The sequence below is a fragment of the Clarias gariepinus genome, chromosome 1 (assembly GCF_024256425.1).
Source record: "Clarias gariepinus isolate MV-2021 ecotype Netherlands chromosome 1, CGAR_prim_01v2, whole genome shotgun sequence".
Lineage (NCBI taxonomy): Eukaryota > Metazoa > Chordata > Actinopteri > Siluriformes > Clariidae > Clarias > Clarias gariepinus.
In genome coordinates, this window is record NC_071100.1 from 21,549,531 (window position 1) to 21,567,414 (window position 17,884).

At 38.5% G+C, this 17,884-nt stretch overlaps 1 protein-coding gene across 3 annotated transcripts; it reads right to left on the minus strand.

The window, feature by feature from the left end:
• Positions 1-5,845: 5,845 nt before the first annotated feature.
• Positions 5,846-17,485, minus strand: f13a1b (coagulation factor XIII, A1 polypeptide b). Of its 3 annotated transcripts, none has more exons than XM_053500681.1 (15): positions 17,334-17,485; positions 14,284-14,486; positions 13,003-13,191; positions 11,403-11,651; positions 10,867-10,985; positions 10,465-10,572; positions 9,974-10,151; positions 9,622-9,760; positions 9,265-9,368; positions 8,765-8,853; positions 7,828-7,981; positions 7,378-7,653; positions 6,794-6,954; positions 6,441-6,577; positions 5,846-6,223 (listed from the first exon to the last, which is right to left on the minus strand). In XM_053500681.1, the coding sequence occupies exons 2-15, from the start codon at positions 14,471-14,473 to the stop codon at positions 6,082-6,084; spliced, it is 2,235 nt and encodes a 744-aa protein (XP_053356656.1). In that variant the 5' UTR covers positions 14,474-14,486; positions 17,334-17,485; the 3' UTR covers positions 5,846-6,081. The 3 variants fall into 3 exon arrangements, with proteins under 3 accessions (XP_053356656.1, XP_053356665.1, XP_053356674.1); XM_053500690.1 differs by having other exon boundaries at positions 14,284-14,483; positions 17,334-17,466; XM_053500699.1 differs by having other exon boundaries at positions 14,284-14,499; positions 17,334-17,447.
• Between the last annotated feature and the right edge of the window lie 399 nt (positions 17,486-17,884).

Sequence of the window (17,884 nt, forward strand, 5' to 3'; positions counted from 1 at the left end):
AACTGCCCTTCAGGCTCTTTAAAGCTAAGCAGCCAAACTAACGAAGCGTGATCGGTCCGCAGCAAGAAAGACTGCCCATATAAATACGGCCTACCGCTAACAGCTCGCGCCGCGTGACGCAGTAGTTCCTCTCTGGTCCAGACAACGCGCGGCTGAAGTAGGCGATAGCACGCTCTTTGCCCTCGGACACCTGAGACAGGACGGCCCCCAGCCCTACATCGCTTGCGTCCGTGTCGAGGATAAACATACGGGACGCGTCCGGATATTCTAGAACAGGCGACGTAACCAGAGCTTCCCGTAACTGGGTGAACGCTCGCGCGTGCACCCAGTCCCAGCGAAACGGCTGGTTCTTTCTCGTGAGCTCGTGTAGCGGGCTGGCGATCGTGGCAAAATTGCCACAGTCCCTGTCCGATCGAGAACGCCGTTTTAGGACGTGCTTCCGGGGCGAGTTCTACCTGCCAATACCCGCTACGCAAATCCATCGAGCTCATAATTAAGCGCATCATCTATTTGCGGTAACGGATAAGAATCTTTGCGCGTTACCTCGTTTAACCGCCGGTAATCCACACAAAACCGCCACGATTCGTCTTTCTTCCGCACAAGCACAACCGGCGAAGACCACGGCCCGGACGCTGGCTCTATGACGGCCGAGTCGGCCATCTCCCGCAGCGTCTGCTCAGCGATAGCCCATTTAGCTAATGGGAGCCGTCTCGGATGTAGCCGCACAGGAGCTGCGTTACCCGTATCTATGGTGTGCTGCACTAAGTTGGTATGAGTGCACTCGCGCTCGTCTACCGCGAAAATGTCTGCGAACTCGTGTAAAAGAGACTTCACGGTGTCGGTCTGTGTCGGACTTAGCCCCACACTGCTACGCTCTATCAGCTCGGCCATTATCCTCACTCGGTCGGCTACCGGATGTTTACCTGGCGCGTCCACCGGAAGTTCCGCCCCCCTGGTGCGTGCTACTAACACGTCCGGCTGCGTTTTGGGCACTAGCAACCTAGCTAACCCAAAGTTACCGCACAGAGTCCCGTCCGCGAGATTCAGTACCGCACCCCACCTTTGCAAAATGTCTAACCCCAAAATACAATCATCCTCTATGTCTGCCTCAAAGAATGGATGAGAAAGAATGACTGTACCTACTTGTATTCGCACTGTGCGACAGGCCCGTATCTTCAGGTAACTCCCCGACACGGTGCGAATGTTCAAAGCTGGTTCCGGCAGCATACAACCGCGCTCGCCGCGCCCCAATAGTCCCCAGCGCAGCAGCGAAACTGTAGAGCCGGTGTCCACGAGCGCCCGCAGCGAAACGTCGTCTAGGCCACAGTTCACATACACACCCACGCAATTCCCTAAACGTCCCGACCGGAAGTTACATCCAGCGGTTGGGGAAACAAAAACGGCTGTGGAAGGCGGCTTCCCCTCGGCGCCCCCCGGAGCTAGTTTAACGGCTGCTGGGGTACGCTGTCCTCGGGCCGAAGAACGTTGCAGCTGTAGTCCGACGGTCCCTGGCCTCGGCGTCGTCGCGGAAACTCGGAGGCTGGGTCGAGGTTTAGCTCCACTTGGGCGAGGAACGCGTGGGGCTCGACGGCGCCGTTGTAGGCAGGCAGGCGCAGCTGCATGTCGCCTCGCCGCCTGTCGGCGCTCGGAGCTGTAGCCTGAATCCTCCGGATTTCCTCCGGGGTGCGCTTCAACCCGCTTCTCTCCATCCCACTTCTGACACCAATGTAGCGTTTTTACGCCGGGAAGAATGCTGGAGAGACGAGTGAGCTTATTTGCTACCCAATGCAATGGCTGGGAGTACTTTATTAAGCACACAGCATGTAAGGCATGAGCAGCACCTTCACTCAGGAGCCTACATCCAATTCAGCACTAGCTTGAACTGGAGCACATTTCACACGTCACACACCCCTCACACAAACAGGGCCGAAGCCACCAACCCAAACACCTTTCCCCAACATGGTGAACACACACCGACATCCCCGCAAGGCATGCTGGTCGTTAGCCGCCGCCCCGCACCGCCCACGCCACACTATAAATATAAACGCAACACTTTTGTTTTTGCTCCCATTTTTTATGAGATGAACTCAAAGATCTGAAACATTTTCTACATTCACAAAATAACCATATCTCTCAAATATTGTTCACTAATCTATCACAATCTTTGATAGTGAGCACTTCTCCTTTGCCGAGATAATCCATCCCACCTCACAGGTGTGCCATATCAAGATGCTGATTAGACAGGTGTGCATTAGACTGGCCACAATAAAAGGCCACTTTAAAATGTTCAGTTGTAGCACACAGCACAATGCCACAGATGTCGCAAGTGTTAAGAAGCGTGCAATTGGCATGTTGACAGCAGGAATGTCCACCAGAGCTGTTGCTCATGAATTGAATGTTAATTTCTCTACCATAAGCCGTCTCCAAAGGTGTTTTAGAGAATTTGTCAGTACATCCAACCAGCCTTACAACCGCAGACCACGTACCACACCAGCCCAGTACCTCCACATCCAGCATGTTCACCCCCATGATTGTCTGAGACCAGCCAGCTCGGACGTCGATTTGCATAACGAAAGAATTTTTGCACAAACTTTGACAGAGTGAACAATATTTGAGAGATATGGTTATTTTGTGTATGTAGAAATTGTTTTAGATCTTTGAATTCATCTCATAAAAAATGCAAGCAAAAACAAAAGTGTTGCGTTTATATTTTTGTTCAATATAATAGTTGGAAATGCTTTCCTAGTAAATATATCTATATGTTATGTATCTTCCTGTGTGAATTTTATCAGGCTTAAAAATGGGTCTGTGACAATGAGTTCTTCATGGTCAAAGGCAGTATGCTTACATAACATGTTAATTACAATCAAGGAGCTAGTGCAGTTTGGTGCACACAACTTGGAGGAGGAGGGGTACATGGATCGCCATATATAAAAATAATGTGTCCAAAGTAAAACGTCCAAAGTATTGTTTAACTTTTAAGTGGATATTTTGTCAAGGTTGTTCTTCTTGGAGTAAGAACCCTGAAATAGTGTTGTGACACACCACCACCATGCCTTTGTGACAAGTTGTATTCACTTCTTGCTTAATGTCTTGCTAATGACAATTTTAACTTTAACATTTTATTTTAGGACACTTATTAGATTCATATAGATATTAGATTTAAGACATTTATTAGATTAGCTACAACTTTATTGTCATTGTGCAAAAGGACATGTATAAATCTAATATGATGGGGTTTGTATATACACAAAAATGTGTAAGTTGTACATATACAGTACATACTGTACAGTATATACATATATTTTAAGCATGATCACAGCCATAAGGAAAAAGTTTTTTTTTTTTTTTTTCAGTCTGCTGTGTGAGCAATGTTGTGGCAAATTTTGTGAACTTCACCAATTTTTCAAACAATAAAAAAAAAAAAACAACTACTTGAGCATAGAAAAAGCAAAGAAGTTTATTGTAGACAGACGTGGATGGACAGCTCTGGACTGGCCAGCCAGAAAGGCTAAAGACAACCCACAAATCCTCTCAAAGATTCCCTTCATTAACTTCTTTAATTTTACATGGTTTATATACCCTGAAATGGCAATTACCTCATTTCCCTTCCTTAATTTTTTATTTACAGTAGTATCTACTTAATATACAATAGATGTATGTTAATTTTGTTAGGCCAGACTGATGTGGCAACTCCCAGTTACATACATTTCTCCCTTTTATCCCATATTAATTCATGTCTGTGTAGGCCACCAAGAATCATATATTTTTTTTTTTTTCTTTTTTGGGGTAAGTTTGTTTTTTTCCTCGTTTACTAACCAAAATATTGACCACTGCTGGTGAAGACTTAATTTTCCTTTGGAGACGAAATTTAATATTTCAGTGATTAATATGTGTCCCAAGCAAAGCAGAACCGCTTATTTTTATATTTTGGATATCTGTCTGCATTTTCTGTATTTTTCCATTTTATTAAAGTTCCTCAATTTCTTGCATTCTGTGTGAACGTTCTTGGGTGACTTCACATACTATTTGCTTGATTAAAGTTAGATATAAGTATACAGCTATAAAATAAGATGAAAAGGAGTGAGTATTGTTAATATATTTTTTTTTACTAGTTATAGTTTTCTAATTTTTCATACAAAGTTTACAATATGTACACAATTTAATTTCCTTAACAGTGGAGGATAATTAAAAGCTTCCATAGTGTAGTGTAGTAGTTTTCCCACATCAGCTGGATGTTATTTATAATATTTCGTCTTCTCATGTATTTATTTTACCAACAGTTTTGAAAACTGTTAACCATTTCTCATGGAAGAGAAGTATTTTTACTATCCTCTAAGATTATTGCTCAGAGGACTGTGTGGCCAGTTCCTGCATGTTTCTGACAAAAGTATTATTAAAAATGTGTTTAATTAATTATAATATGTTATTATTAGATAAGTGAATAAGCTTGCATCTTCTATATATCACAAATGCTTTGTGGATACCTAACACACCCACATGTAGACACCTATTGTAACACATTTACATGTCATTTCTTCCCAAAATGTTTCCATAAAAATAAAAGCACACAATTTTCTGGAATGCCTTGGTATGATGTAGCTTTACAGTATGTCCCTTCTTGGAAACTAAGCTGCTCAAACCTGTTCCAGAATAACATTGCTTCTGTGCAGAACCTGGGTTCCATAAATACATGGTTTGCCAAGATTGGTATGGAGGTAATCCACATGTAACTAACTGAGCGTGCTCTAACCTCAGGTCCCCCTAATGCCCTGTTGATGACGTATGCTGACGTACCATCCCACAAAACAGACGACATAAATTCAGAGCCCAAAAGGTAAAAGAATTCACCTCAGGTGGAATGTCTGTCCATCACTGGGCACCTTGCATTCATTCATTCACAACAAGTAAATGACGAAATAACCCAGTCAACATGCTGTGCATTCAGTGGTGTGGCTTGGGAAAAAAAATGGAGGAAGCCAGTTACCTATATGACCGATTATTTTATCACTTTGTGTGCATGTGTGTGTTTTCTACAGTACATCATTAGTTAGCACTTTAACAGTCAGACGAATGTCTAGAGAGCTCGGTATGATTTTACAGTAAAAAAAATAAAATAAAAAATAAATAAATAAAAAACTTGCATGTTTGTTTGTTGTTTTCAAGAAGACAAGTTGCAGAATGCTTAAGCCTTTTTTATGCTTTTGCAGAATGACTTTTGAGAGCTGTCTGAAATTATTTTTGTAAGGCCCTAAGGTTATATTACAATCATCTTAACTGTTCGTAGAGTTTGCATGATACAAGATGCTTACATGATACTCCCGTGCTTGGTGGATTTCCTCCATGTACCCCGGTTTCCTCTCTCAGTCCAAATACATGTAGATTAGGCTAAATGATGTTCCCAAATTGCCTGTAGTGTGTGAATGAGTGTGTTTTGTGTATGAGTTGGAACCCTATCCACGGGGTACACTGCCTCATGGCCTTAGTCTCCTGGGATAAGCTCCAGGCCCCCTGTGACCCGGTACACAGGAGTAAGCATATAAATGATGACGATGATGAGATTATGTGTAAGTATAGACACAAATGGAAGCATACTTTTAGTTCTTTTTATTTTTTCTTGCCAAAAGGTAGCTCAGTGGTTAAGGCATTGGACTGCGGTTCGGAAGATCCCAGGTTCAAACCCCACAATCATCAAGTTGCTGCTGTTGGGCCCTTGAGCAAGGCCCTTAACCCTCAACTGCTCAGAATAAAATTATTTTCTGTGAGTTTCAAATAGTGTCCCTTTTCCTCATTTTTATCTCAAGTGCATTTTAAAATAAGATGATTGAATAAAATTACATCAGAAAAGTTTTTAAATGCTTTTTATTTAACAATCATCTCTCTATCATGCTTAAATTTATTGAAACAAACACTGTATATAAGGTGAAATGTTGCTTGTAGGTTATAGCTTTTTATTTCTTCAATCAACATTAACATTATAGAGATTAACCTACAGTATGGTATTTCTATATGATTCTAAATCTAGATCTTTCTTACACTCTCTCTCTCTCTCTCTCTCTCTCTCTCTCTCTCTCTCTCAGTTTAAGTGTGAATGGTGACCTCCACCTCCCCATACACCTGCCTGAGAGCAGCACAGTCCAGGCTGGCCATCATTCTGGTGCTTCCTGCCCTGCGAGGGCTAAAGCGCTCGGTCCAGGTTATAGAGTTGCCTGGGCCTATTATGCTGCAAAACACACAGACATGCACTTTGTTAAAAAAAAAATTACTGTGTTGCAGGCATCTGATGCTTTAAAATATCATGAGAGTGGATATTATTTTCTTCATTTACAAAAAAAAAAAAAAGTAAGAGCACACATGTAAATCCCCTCTGTATAGTACTTTGATCCTAGACTCTGGCCATTTTACATCCTATAAGAAACTATTGGTTTTGGTTGGTTTACCTGTACTGCTTAGTATTGACTGACATGATTCCAGGCCCCTCCACACGCACATACACATTTTCCAAACTGAATTTGAAGGGGTTGGTAAACTCCACAGTTACATACATGTCTTCAGCCACTCTGGGAGAACCAGTCACCTAACAGAGAGAGAGAGAGAGAGAGAGAGAGAGAGCACGCATGAAAAGGGAAAATACTATTTTTAATTAATAGATTTTATAGGTAATCTATGAATGTTTCCTGGGAATTTAAACATGTTTGATTTTTTTAACCACCCAAATCTTAAACCTCAGTGACACAATATATTTCATTTATTAATTTATTTGTTAATGTCTTTTTTTTTTTTTGCCACAGACCTTCACAGTGAGTTTAGGATTGTGCACAGTCACAACCCTCATGGCGGTTATTATTAGACCTGTCTCTTGCACTTTTCCCGTAGCAATGAAGTTCAGGTTTCCTTGTTCCACCAGCTTACTCTGATAGTCCTTACTGCGCACCAGAATTCTTTCCTTTTTACCTGATAAAGAAAAATAAGCGCTATAATATGCCATGATATGAATAGGGATGCTGTACTTAGAAACCTGAAGTTAAATCGCTCAAATATATAGATATCTAAACTAAATTGTGTGAGGTTAACTCACTCAGTCCCTCATCACCTATACTACTTAATCTCATGTTCAGGGTCACGGATGCCCTGAAGTCTATCCACGGAGGCAGGGTACACCCTGAACAGGGTGCCAATTCATCGAAGGGCACACACACACACACATACACACACTCACAGACTTATTCACACACTACGGCCAATTTGTAAATGCCAATTAACCTAACCTACAAGTCTTTGGATTGTTGGAGGAAACCGGAGCACCCGGAGGAAACCTATTTTATTTTCATAAAAATGTGTAAAATGACACACACACACACACCTCCACATACTCACTCTGCTGCGGTGGCAGTTTCACAACTGGAGTCTTGAAGATGACCTCAGCACTCGGCACTCCTGTATAGTAGACCACGTTACCACTGATGTAGATGTCCACCACACGTGGCTCACTGCTGTGGTTGGTGAACTGCAGCTCGAGGTCAAAATCATCCCCCCACTGCACCTCCAGAGCAAGGATCTCTACCTCCACATCAGCCTGGCGCACAGAAGCCTTTTCCCGCTGACAGCCAAACTCCTCAGCTTTCTCCAGAACTCGGCGTTCCTCTGCAGTGCCTACAGACAGAGACAGATCCAGAGAGAAAGAGAAAGAGAGAGAGAGCTCTCACTGTTGTGTCACTTCTAACACTATTAGCTCATCATGTGAATAGGTAATTATTCTGAACAAAAATGAGTCATGGTTTTGTGTAACTTATACCTATAGTTCAGAGCATGCACATGCTGACCTACCCTCAGGGAATTTGTAATGGTCTGTGATGTCCCTCCGTCCATTATCCAACACTGCTTTGGTCAGTACCATGCGGCCTGTGTAGCTGGGGTTTACCTTGACCACTTGCAATGTGCCATCTTTGCTTCTGGTGTAGTAGACCAAGTCACTGTTCACCTGAAGGGTGCAGTCATTCACAAAATCAGTTAAAGTAGAAAGGGAGGGAGGGCACATACATTATTTATAATTTATATATAAATATTTATACTTTCACTTTACTACTATTAATAATAATAATAATAATAATAATAACATTAATAATAATAATAATAATAATAATTCACATTTTATTATTTTACCTACGTAAACATAAACTACACAAATAGTTCTTTGTTGATGTTCAGTTACTTAACATCTTTACATCTTAATGTTCAGTTACTCAACATCTTAGCACACTGTTGGCTATTTCTTACATCCAAACAGGGTAAATTAAAGGTGCTCAATATCTTAACGGTTATTAGAATATCTATTAATTTAAAAATATAGTTTAATGTGACAAATCCTAAAAAAAAGACTAACTAGTTTGTTCTTTTTTTTTTTTTTACAAACAGTTCCAAATGGTTGCGAAAGACATACTTCATCATTTAATTGGAGAGAATTATTATTTGCGAAAGAATCATAGTTGACAGTCAGATAGATAGAATTAGAAAGCAATAACAATAACAAATTCTACAACAAAAGTGACATACGAAAAATAATTAATCAAATAAAAGTTTTCCTAGGCAAGTAGATTAAAGAACAAATTAATTTTCAGAATTACACATGCCAGGAGTAATACACATTGTGGAAAAGGGTATCATTTGTACGTCTGCAGCATTTTTATTTCATACCTTTGAAGTCCCAAAAAGCATATTATGGGTCTTATTCATATTATGTGTATTAATCTACTAATCTACTCACCTCTGCAAACACAAATGGGGCATCAAAAGGATAGCAGACCTGCCCATGTTTAATGGCTGCAACAGATGCAGGTCCACACCTGTACATACCTGTAACACAGTTACAAGCTTTAAAATCATACGATAAGCAATACCCTTTATCTCTGCTTTATTTCTGTCAATTAATTCCTCTGCTTATGCCTGATAAAATGCAGAAAACCAACCCTGTGCTCTGACCCCAGCTTCAACTACTTACATAAGATATGTAAAAAAAAAATCTCACTGTCTGTAATGTAGGCTTATTCTTTTTTCTTTTTCTTTTTTTACATGAGGTTTTAAGTTGAATTAATGATATTATTCCTTCTTTGAAAATAAAAAAGGAACAGCACAGTTTTGCTATCTGAAGTGCAAAAATATTCCCATCTGATGTTGCGGTGTTTTACCATCAAATGACACCTATAACAAAGTGTCTTGTTTTGTGCTTCCTCACATTAGTCATTGTGTTTTTCTGTGTGTTCTCACCATCACTGGTCTCCTGAGGTGTAGCATCTACAACTTGCCAGCCTCCAAAGCCATCGGGAAGATCAGGTCTGGACATGTAGCATTCATTCCAGCAATGATAATTCCTGGATTAAAAAAAAATCTCAGTGTAAAAAATAAAACAAAGACTGATATTCATTCCAGATATTAGTCAAGAAAACTGGACATGTCTGAAACCCACAAAAAGGCAACACCATATATACCGCCGTACGCTGTTGCTGTAATCCATATTCAGCCAATATGTATTATATTCCAGTCATCTGGAGTGCTCAATTGAAGTGTTCAATTATTTCATTGTTTTTAATCTATGGGTTTTATTGGTTTAAAACAGGAGCTGACCAGATGGAGTCCTTGGTGTGGATTCTGTCCACTTTGCCATTTTCATCTAGTATGATGTCCATCTTTAGGTTCCCATTGTTGTCATGAGCAGAGAAGAAGTTTGTCACAACTCGGCCAGGAATACCTAGACAGCGCATGACTGAACGAGAATAAGGGAATCACAGATTTAATTTAATAAACTATTATTTTAAAATTATTTTTTTTGATTAAAGTACTATACAATTCTATAATTACTATACCTTTATGCTGCTGTTATACCATTTAAGCCATTTACACAAAATTGGTAGGGAGCACTGTTTTCAGTGTGAGACCAGTGTTTGATCAGCAGAGGGTAGTAAAAGCATGCTCTTACAAGTATTAAGCACAGCAGCATAGACCCAGCACTGGGCGTAACCGACTGACCGCCCTCCTCCTCCAGCGTAGTCAAGCAGGATCTCCACACTGCCTGTCCAGGAGGTAGGAGCCACACCATACAGGTAATCACCAGTCCAGTTTCCCAACAGCACACCGTCATCATCTCGTGCGTTCATCTACAGAGACATCGCAGTAGAGTATTTATTTATTCATTTATTCATTTATTTAGATAGATAGATAGATAGATAGATAGATAGATAGATAGATAGATAGATAGATCTTTTTTGAACTTATTTTTTAACGGTTAAAAAGGTTCTCATTGAATCATTTAGCTTCTGTGAGTAACATTTTTATTCAACAAGTGGTGAAGATAACTACAATAATTTATTTTTTGAGAGCTCTTTATTTTCCCTTAAGCTTCTTTATCATGAACTGTTCTCTAGCTGCCCTAAAAAGAAAGATTTTAATGTTATTGTTTTAATATCTCACCATAGCAGATGCCACTCTGCTGATTTTGATAGGATCTCCACGGTTAGTGATGGGCATTTCAGCTTTATCCAAGACAAACAGACATGCATCCAGTATGCCAAACTCAAACTGCAAAAGAATGAGATAACAATTGCTTAAGTCACTGTGACTACTCAACAATAAAGGTTTAACAAGTTAATTAACAATCAAACAGAAATTTTGCAGCATGTTTCTTTCTTTTGCATGATTAAATTTTAATTCTTTGCTTAAACCCATACTTTCATGTTATGACTGATTTTCAATGTAACTGGAATCTATTGCATTAATCCATGTGACTCTTATTAACATGCACAGCTTTGAGGGCTGCACCATGTACTCTTTTATTTAGTTATTTTGCAAATTTTTAAATGATATATTTTGTACCTGTCCATAGTTCCAAGTACGTTCAGCCACGTCATCGTATGCACCATGATAGATGATGCCCAATTCATTTAGCACACACTCCTCTCTTTCCTCTTCATCATCAAGGTACACTGAATCACCTACCATGAGAAGGCCAAAGTCAAACATAAAAAAAGTTCATGACAGTTCCTAAAACATTGATCACCATGGTCTTACTTCTCTCTCAAGGTTAACATGTAAGTTGTAATATTACAGAGAATGCACAAAGCCCTCCATTCTAAAGGTTTTCTTGTCTTATTGTAGCTTTGTCTCTTACAGCTACAAAGTGCTTACCCTGAAAACCTTCTTTAAAAGTAAAAAAAAGAACATTAATAGAAATTTTGACTAAGTAAACAATTCCACCCTATAAAATCCAATCATGAGGGCATGCAAATTAATACATTGCCAATGCAACATATTCAAAACACTTTGATATAAAATTGGCATGTGTCCTGCAGCCAACTCTCCTAAACTAATATAATTTTTTAATTTACTACAACAGAAGAGTGACTTCTGACCTGGTGACCATGGGTTAAAGAGTATGTACGTGTCCGATGTTGGGTCCCTCTTAGTCCTACGAATGCCATATGGAGTGACCACAGCGACATGCATCCTGTACTTTCCCACAATGCAGTCAGAAGCAGGAGTGATGCCCATGGTGACAACATTGTCTGACTTTTCTATGATCTGACCACGCCACACACTCTGCCGCTCCGCAGTAGGGAAAACGGGAATGTAGGTGCCTTTACTGTACTGTGCACCAGCACCTAGTGAAGAGGAATATATTTAGAAATAATAGCTGCACACACTGTGGACCAGAACAACCAACAAAACGTAATCACTGCAAATTAAAGTATCTGATGTAAGATCTGATATATGTTCAATTATTCTTATGTTCTTATGAATTTTATGAAAAGTGCATCTTATGTGTAAAAAAAATTTGAAACAAGTGGATAAAAAATCTTTCCGTAGAATTAAAATTAATTTAGTATAAATACCACCTGTCTGTCTAAATATATGTCAAAACTGCTGAGCTGGTTTGATTTTAAGCTTTAGTGGACAGCTTTCCAAAGAAAGTAACACAGAGATAACATACAATATGTGTGTGAGTGAAACTGTGCTATTTTAGTGTGTAGACCAATTCAATAAAAAATGTATACAAACCATAGAAACCATACCACTTTATATTGAAAACTCAAATGCTTGCATTAGAATGCTGTATTGTTAGACTGCTTTTTAATTCTCAACAGTTAAGTAACTATTTCAATTAGTGTGAACTACTGTAATTAGTAGACAACTTGCAAATCCAACTCATAAACAAATCCTGTTTCCCCAACACTACAAGAATCTTATTAATCAAAATAAAAGTTATGTTTAAGTTAAGTGATGACTTGTAGAAAGAGGAAACACTCAGGAGTTGGGGAAGTAGATCTTCAAAAAGGAAAAGAAACCACATGGCAATGTTTCCTGCTCACTGTCACGCCAACAACAAATGTTTTTATCACTATGTTATTGCCCTTATTACTCAACACACCCATAGCACAATCTTATGAAAAGAGGAAGACATCACGATTAAGGAAAGGAAGTAAGACTTAAGACTAAGAAATGGTATGTATTTGAATAATTTGAGCAGTGGAGTGCAAGAAGTTTTTACTGGCTTACGATTTCTATCTGTTATTGTAACCTGCAACTTACTATATTAGCTTTATATTCAGTACTGTAAGTTGTAGTTGTACAGTCGGTCCAGACATTAATCCAGTGGAGATGCTATGACTTGAAGATGGTTATCTTGTTGTAAGACAGCCAAAATATTGATATAACTCCGAAATAGTTCAGTAGGGAGAAATGATCCTGCTAAGCATATTGCCAGTCTTACAAGAAGTTACACAAAACATTTGGTGGAAGTTGGTGCTGCTAAAGGGTGATCTTTAAGTTACTACATAAGTTACTACATTTAACGCTTCACTTTTTTGTAAATGATTACTCAATATGCTTAGAAAATAAGAAGTACTGCTTATCTATAACTGTCACATAGATGCATATCAGACATTTTTTCTAAAACTCCAAAAGTTCTTGCAATTTCAATATAAGAATTATTAAGAATTAAAGTTAACATACCAATAGCAAACTCAACAGCAAACTTGTCCTTTTCAGGATTGAAAGGGCGGTTAAAGGTGATTTTGATGAGGAATTCCTGCGCTCGGCGTACAATCAGGTGGTCATTGGAGTAGAGGTTCGTGTGATGCCGCTGCTTGTTCAACTCATTGGGCTGTTTGAGCATATTGACATCCCAGATATCCAAATAATCTGTAAAAATGTGACACAAAGACAAAGCATATACATACAGTACATTAGATTAGATTAAGTTATTGTTTAAACTAAATTAAATGTTCACAAAGACATCTTTAGAAAGACATATTTAAGCATATAAATAACATATCCTTAGTATTAAGCTTCTAGCAAAATTATAATGCAAATAAAAATATTCTGCCATTTGTGACCCAATACAAGGGATCTTAAAGTAATCTATGTCATGTCTTTTTAAAGAAAAGGCAGTTAAATTCAGGAAAGCAGAAACACTTAGTCCTGATAAGATGGGTAATAATTTCCTTTACAGAAGTTATCTTGGCAACAAAAACAGAAGTCTTTTCAATCATTAGGAAACAGGCAAAGGAGAGCAGCATGTATAGAAGAAACATTTAAACTACTCAGCATTTTTGTGTCACACTGTTGGACATGATGGTTTAGAATTTGAAAGTATGTACTGTAGTGCCCTGGTAGACTAATGGCTCACAATTAGTGCTGTCACCACCGTAACATGGGTTAGATTCCTGGTCAGGAAACCAACCCTTGCCACTGGGGGTTGCAGAAGCCACTGCACTTCAGTCCCTAGCCCAGATAAGTGGGAAGGGTTGTGTCAGGGTAGATATCAAGCACAAACACCAGTGCCAAAATTAGATATGCAGACCTAGTAATCTGCTGTGGTGGACCCCACATGAGGAAAAAAAAATGAAGATTTTCATGTCACCTACACAAATATTACACAGAATCAGTGAACACTATAAATTATTACAATATTATTACCTGTATATTACATATTGCATGACTTATTATTAAATAGTACATAGTATTTTTTATATAATATATAGTTTACACATCTTATTTTAATAAAATATAGTGTTCATTGATCCTGCATGAGGAATAAATAAAAACTGAAGTGGTTTTATTAGGTTAAAATAAAGACAAAAGAAGCTCTGAAAGGGTTGAAGTGTTGAACCAGCAACCAGAAAGTTTTAAGTTAAAATCCCTTTAGCAAGACCCTTAACTCTCACATCCACTCCAAGTAATAATTTTATGATTTAAACAGAAGGTTTCCTCATGGGGTTGGAATCCACTCACCAGTAAGAGGTGGAGGACCTCTAGGCAGGAGCATAAAAGGCTCAAACTCCGGGATCTCTTCATGTTCTTTGTTGGAGTTGGCAATTGGGCCTGTGCTGCGTCCACGATGAGACGCCGGTTTAGGGCGTACAGGGGGCGCGGCTGGTGTTGAGGGCATGGGAATGTTCTCAGGAGTCTCCTGGTCAGTCATGATTGGTGTACTGCTGCAAAATACTACTGACTCAAAACGTGCATTTAGGAAACCAACAAAAAAAGATTGAAATGCTGATATACAGTAGTAATGCTGGAGATGTATTTAAAGGTTTTTGTGTCCAGTGGTTGCTCCTGCCTTTCTACAATTCCATATATGCTACTAAATCTTCATCAAAAATGTTATATCGCATTATTTAAAGTAAAAGGACTTTTTTTTTATAAACTATGCTTATCTACTTATCACAACGTTACAATATCAGGGACACTGCACATAGCTGTGGCTAACACAAGTGTCATTGGTGATGGATGAGCTGTTCATCGCATCTGTGTGTTTGTTAATCAACTCAAGCCAAAAGTTACTCAGCAGCCTGAGTCAGCAGATATACATGTGCAATGCTAAACTATTTTCAGCTCTCAGCTGCAAATGAGGAACAACTGGGCTTTGTGACCTTTATAGCAGAAAGCACTTTTAAGAAACATATAAATTATAAATATACATTTTAAACTACTAAGAATCTGACACAGTATGTAATCATCAAGTCAAAGCTTGTACAGTAAATATTTACTTTCTGAGCAAAGCAAGGAGGTTGATATTATTTATTATGAGTCTGTTTGGTACTTTTTTGGTACTTATTTGGACAAGGGTGTCCGCCAAATACTGTAAATGTAAATTAATGGGGAAAATATTTTTTTTTCCCTGCCAAGTTAAAGCCAAAATATTACGTATACTTCATAAGTTTGTGTTCACACATGGCACAAAGTACTTACACAGAACACAGATGTATCTATTTAAACATCTGTTACATAAAGTACTTATAGATGTAAAACCAGTGGGCACTGTGTTGGCATCTCACTAAACCTCTGAAACAGTGAGTCATACCAAATACAGTACATGCCCTGTTTTCTTTCAGCGCACTCATAAATGTGAACGATGCCACTTTTTCCACAGTTTGGCAGGGGGTGAGAAAATACCTATCAGCAGGAAAATGTTCTCTTAAGGCAGTATATTACTATAAGTGGTTGTCAACACACCTTTTACTGCCAAAACACACACACACACACACACACACACATACGGAAACAAAGAAAACAAAGGAGGACATTGTGGATATTAGACAGGCTAGAAATCACGCTTACTGTATATTCCTACACTATGCATACCCAACTTTAAGATCCTTATAGTTCACATTGCTGAGGACCTTACTTGTTCCCTGAACTCCTTCCTCGTAAAAAAAATAAAATAATCAACAGCATCTTTATTTCCTAAGGAGACTAAAAGAAGACCACGTGTGTCCCAGGGTACTAATGGGCTTTTACTTCTGTATCACTGAGGGTATTTTCACTAACTGCATCTTAGTTAGAGAGCATTTTTAAAGATGCGTCTCACCCATTTCATGGATTAATTACCCCCTTCCCATTAGACAGGTACTACAGGTGCTTGCTTCCTATTTATTTTTGTATTGAACAGCTGATCACAGTTCAACTGAAATGCACCATCTCTTTACTTGTACTGCATTGTTTATCCACCATGCATCTTTTCACTACTAATAACTAATGTTAATGGTGTCTGATGTATTTTTACTTCCGTATATTTTATCTATATACAGACTTGCATATACATATGAGTATTCTGTTCAGCACGGATTTCTTTATCATGTTCTTCACCACTTCACAATCATTGTTAGTATATATCCATTCATAAACATGTCACCTATTGCCCATGTATGTATGATGTGAGCTAAACTAAAATGAGAGATGCGTAGTACTTCCAGTTTAGCATTGTGCAAACTGCATTTCTTTAACATCCCAAAAAGCCCATTTTAGAGGGAAACAAAATGTTTTGAATAGCTGTGCTTGTTTTCAACATCACTTTCTTGGCTTCCATAAAAGCATATGCAATGCATTTAGTTTACTTTTATCAAAATTTAAGTGTATTGCTGCTGGAAAAGTGAAATCCTTCATTCTGAAGGTGTTTTTCCAAATATTTAGCATCTCCTCTTTATTACTGAACACTTGCATACAAAAATATTATTTACAGACTGATTATTTGTACATAAACAAACAGTATATACACTTGATGGCCAAAATATGTGGACATCTGACCACTTAACCTATTTATGGTTTCTTCTCAAACTGTTCCCACGAACTTGGTCGTACACAAATGCATAAAATGTCTTTTGCATGCTTATGCAATTCAAGTCTTATGGATTCCTAAACAAGACCCCTAACCTACGATTGTTTAACTGTAAGATTAAAATAAAATGTAGGTTTCATTGCCATATTTAGGTTCCTGTGGCCAGAGTGGTCCAATATAACTGATTTATCATTCTTAAGTTAAGTAATTTGTGGGCACCAACTTGTGATATTAATATGTTAATTCAAACTGATACTTTATTAAAAGTTAGTTGCAATGCCACCTCAGCAGCTGTGTATAATCATTAATTTGGCCAGTATCATTGGGTGAGGTGGATAGGATATTTAATGGCATAAAAAAACTTTTAAGGTAATTAAAGTCTTGAGCTAAACAAAGAAAAGTCAAATCACCTTCTTCAACTATTTAAAAAAAAAAAAGAGTTCATCTTTTATTAAATCATACATATTTATACTCTGACCACTCAATGGAATTAAATTGTACAAAATAAAATTCTACTTAATGACATTAATATTTGAAATGAAAAATACAGCTAATTGTATGCCAGGTCTTAGTTGTTTACAATATTGTACTTATAAGATCTCTCATTAGTGCAGATCACTAAAGTGACACTTTAGTGCCACAAAAAAAAAAAAAAAAAACTTTTGTTATTATTAAGGTGTAATCTTTTCTTTAAAAGTAATGAGCATGCTGGTGGTCCACTAACCTGATCTGTTTGGTAGAAAAGATGCAGGACAATCTTCAGTCTCACACACACACACATGCACACTTCAGGCTGCTGAGGCTGGTAGGAGAACTTCTCTTTCCTTCTTCCATTTATAAGCAGAGAAGGAATAGCCCACCGTGTGTGTGTGTGTGTGTGTGTGTGTGTGTGTGTGTGTGTGTGTGTGTGTGTATTTGTTATGTGTTATGTGTGTGTGTGTGTGTGTGTGTGTGTGTGTGTGTGTGTGTGTGTGTGTGTGTGTGTGTATTTGTTATGTGTTATGTGTGTGTGTGTGTGTGTGTGTGTGTGTGTGTGTGTGTGTGTGTGTGTGTGTGTGTGTGTGACAAGGCAGAGAGACAAGGCAGCCTCTGGGTGTTGCAGGATAATTTTTTATTGCAGTGGCTTACAAGCCATTTGGATCACATGTGTAATACAAACAACAATGCATTGTTGTGCTTGTAAGTGAGTAAATAGGGGTTTACAGTATGTGCATAAGTACTTATATTTATAATTTTTAGTATTTCAGTGTGTTTTGTGTCCTTTGACTAAGACAT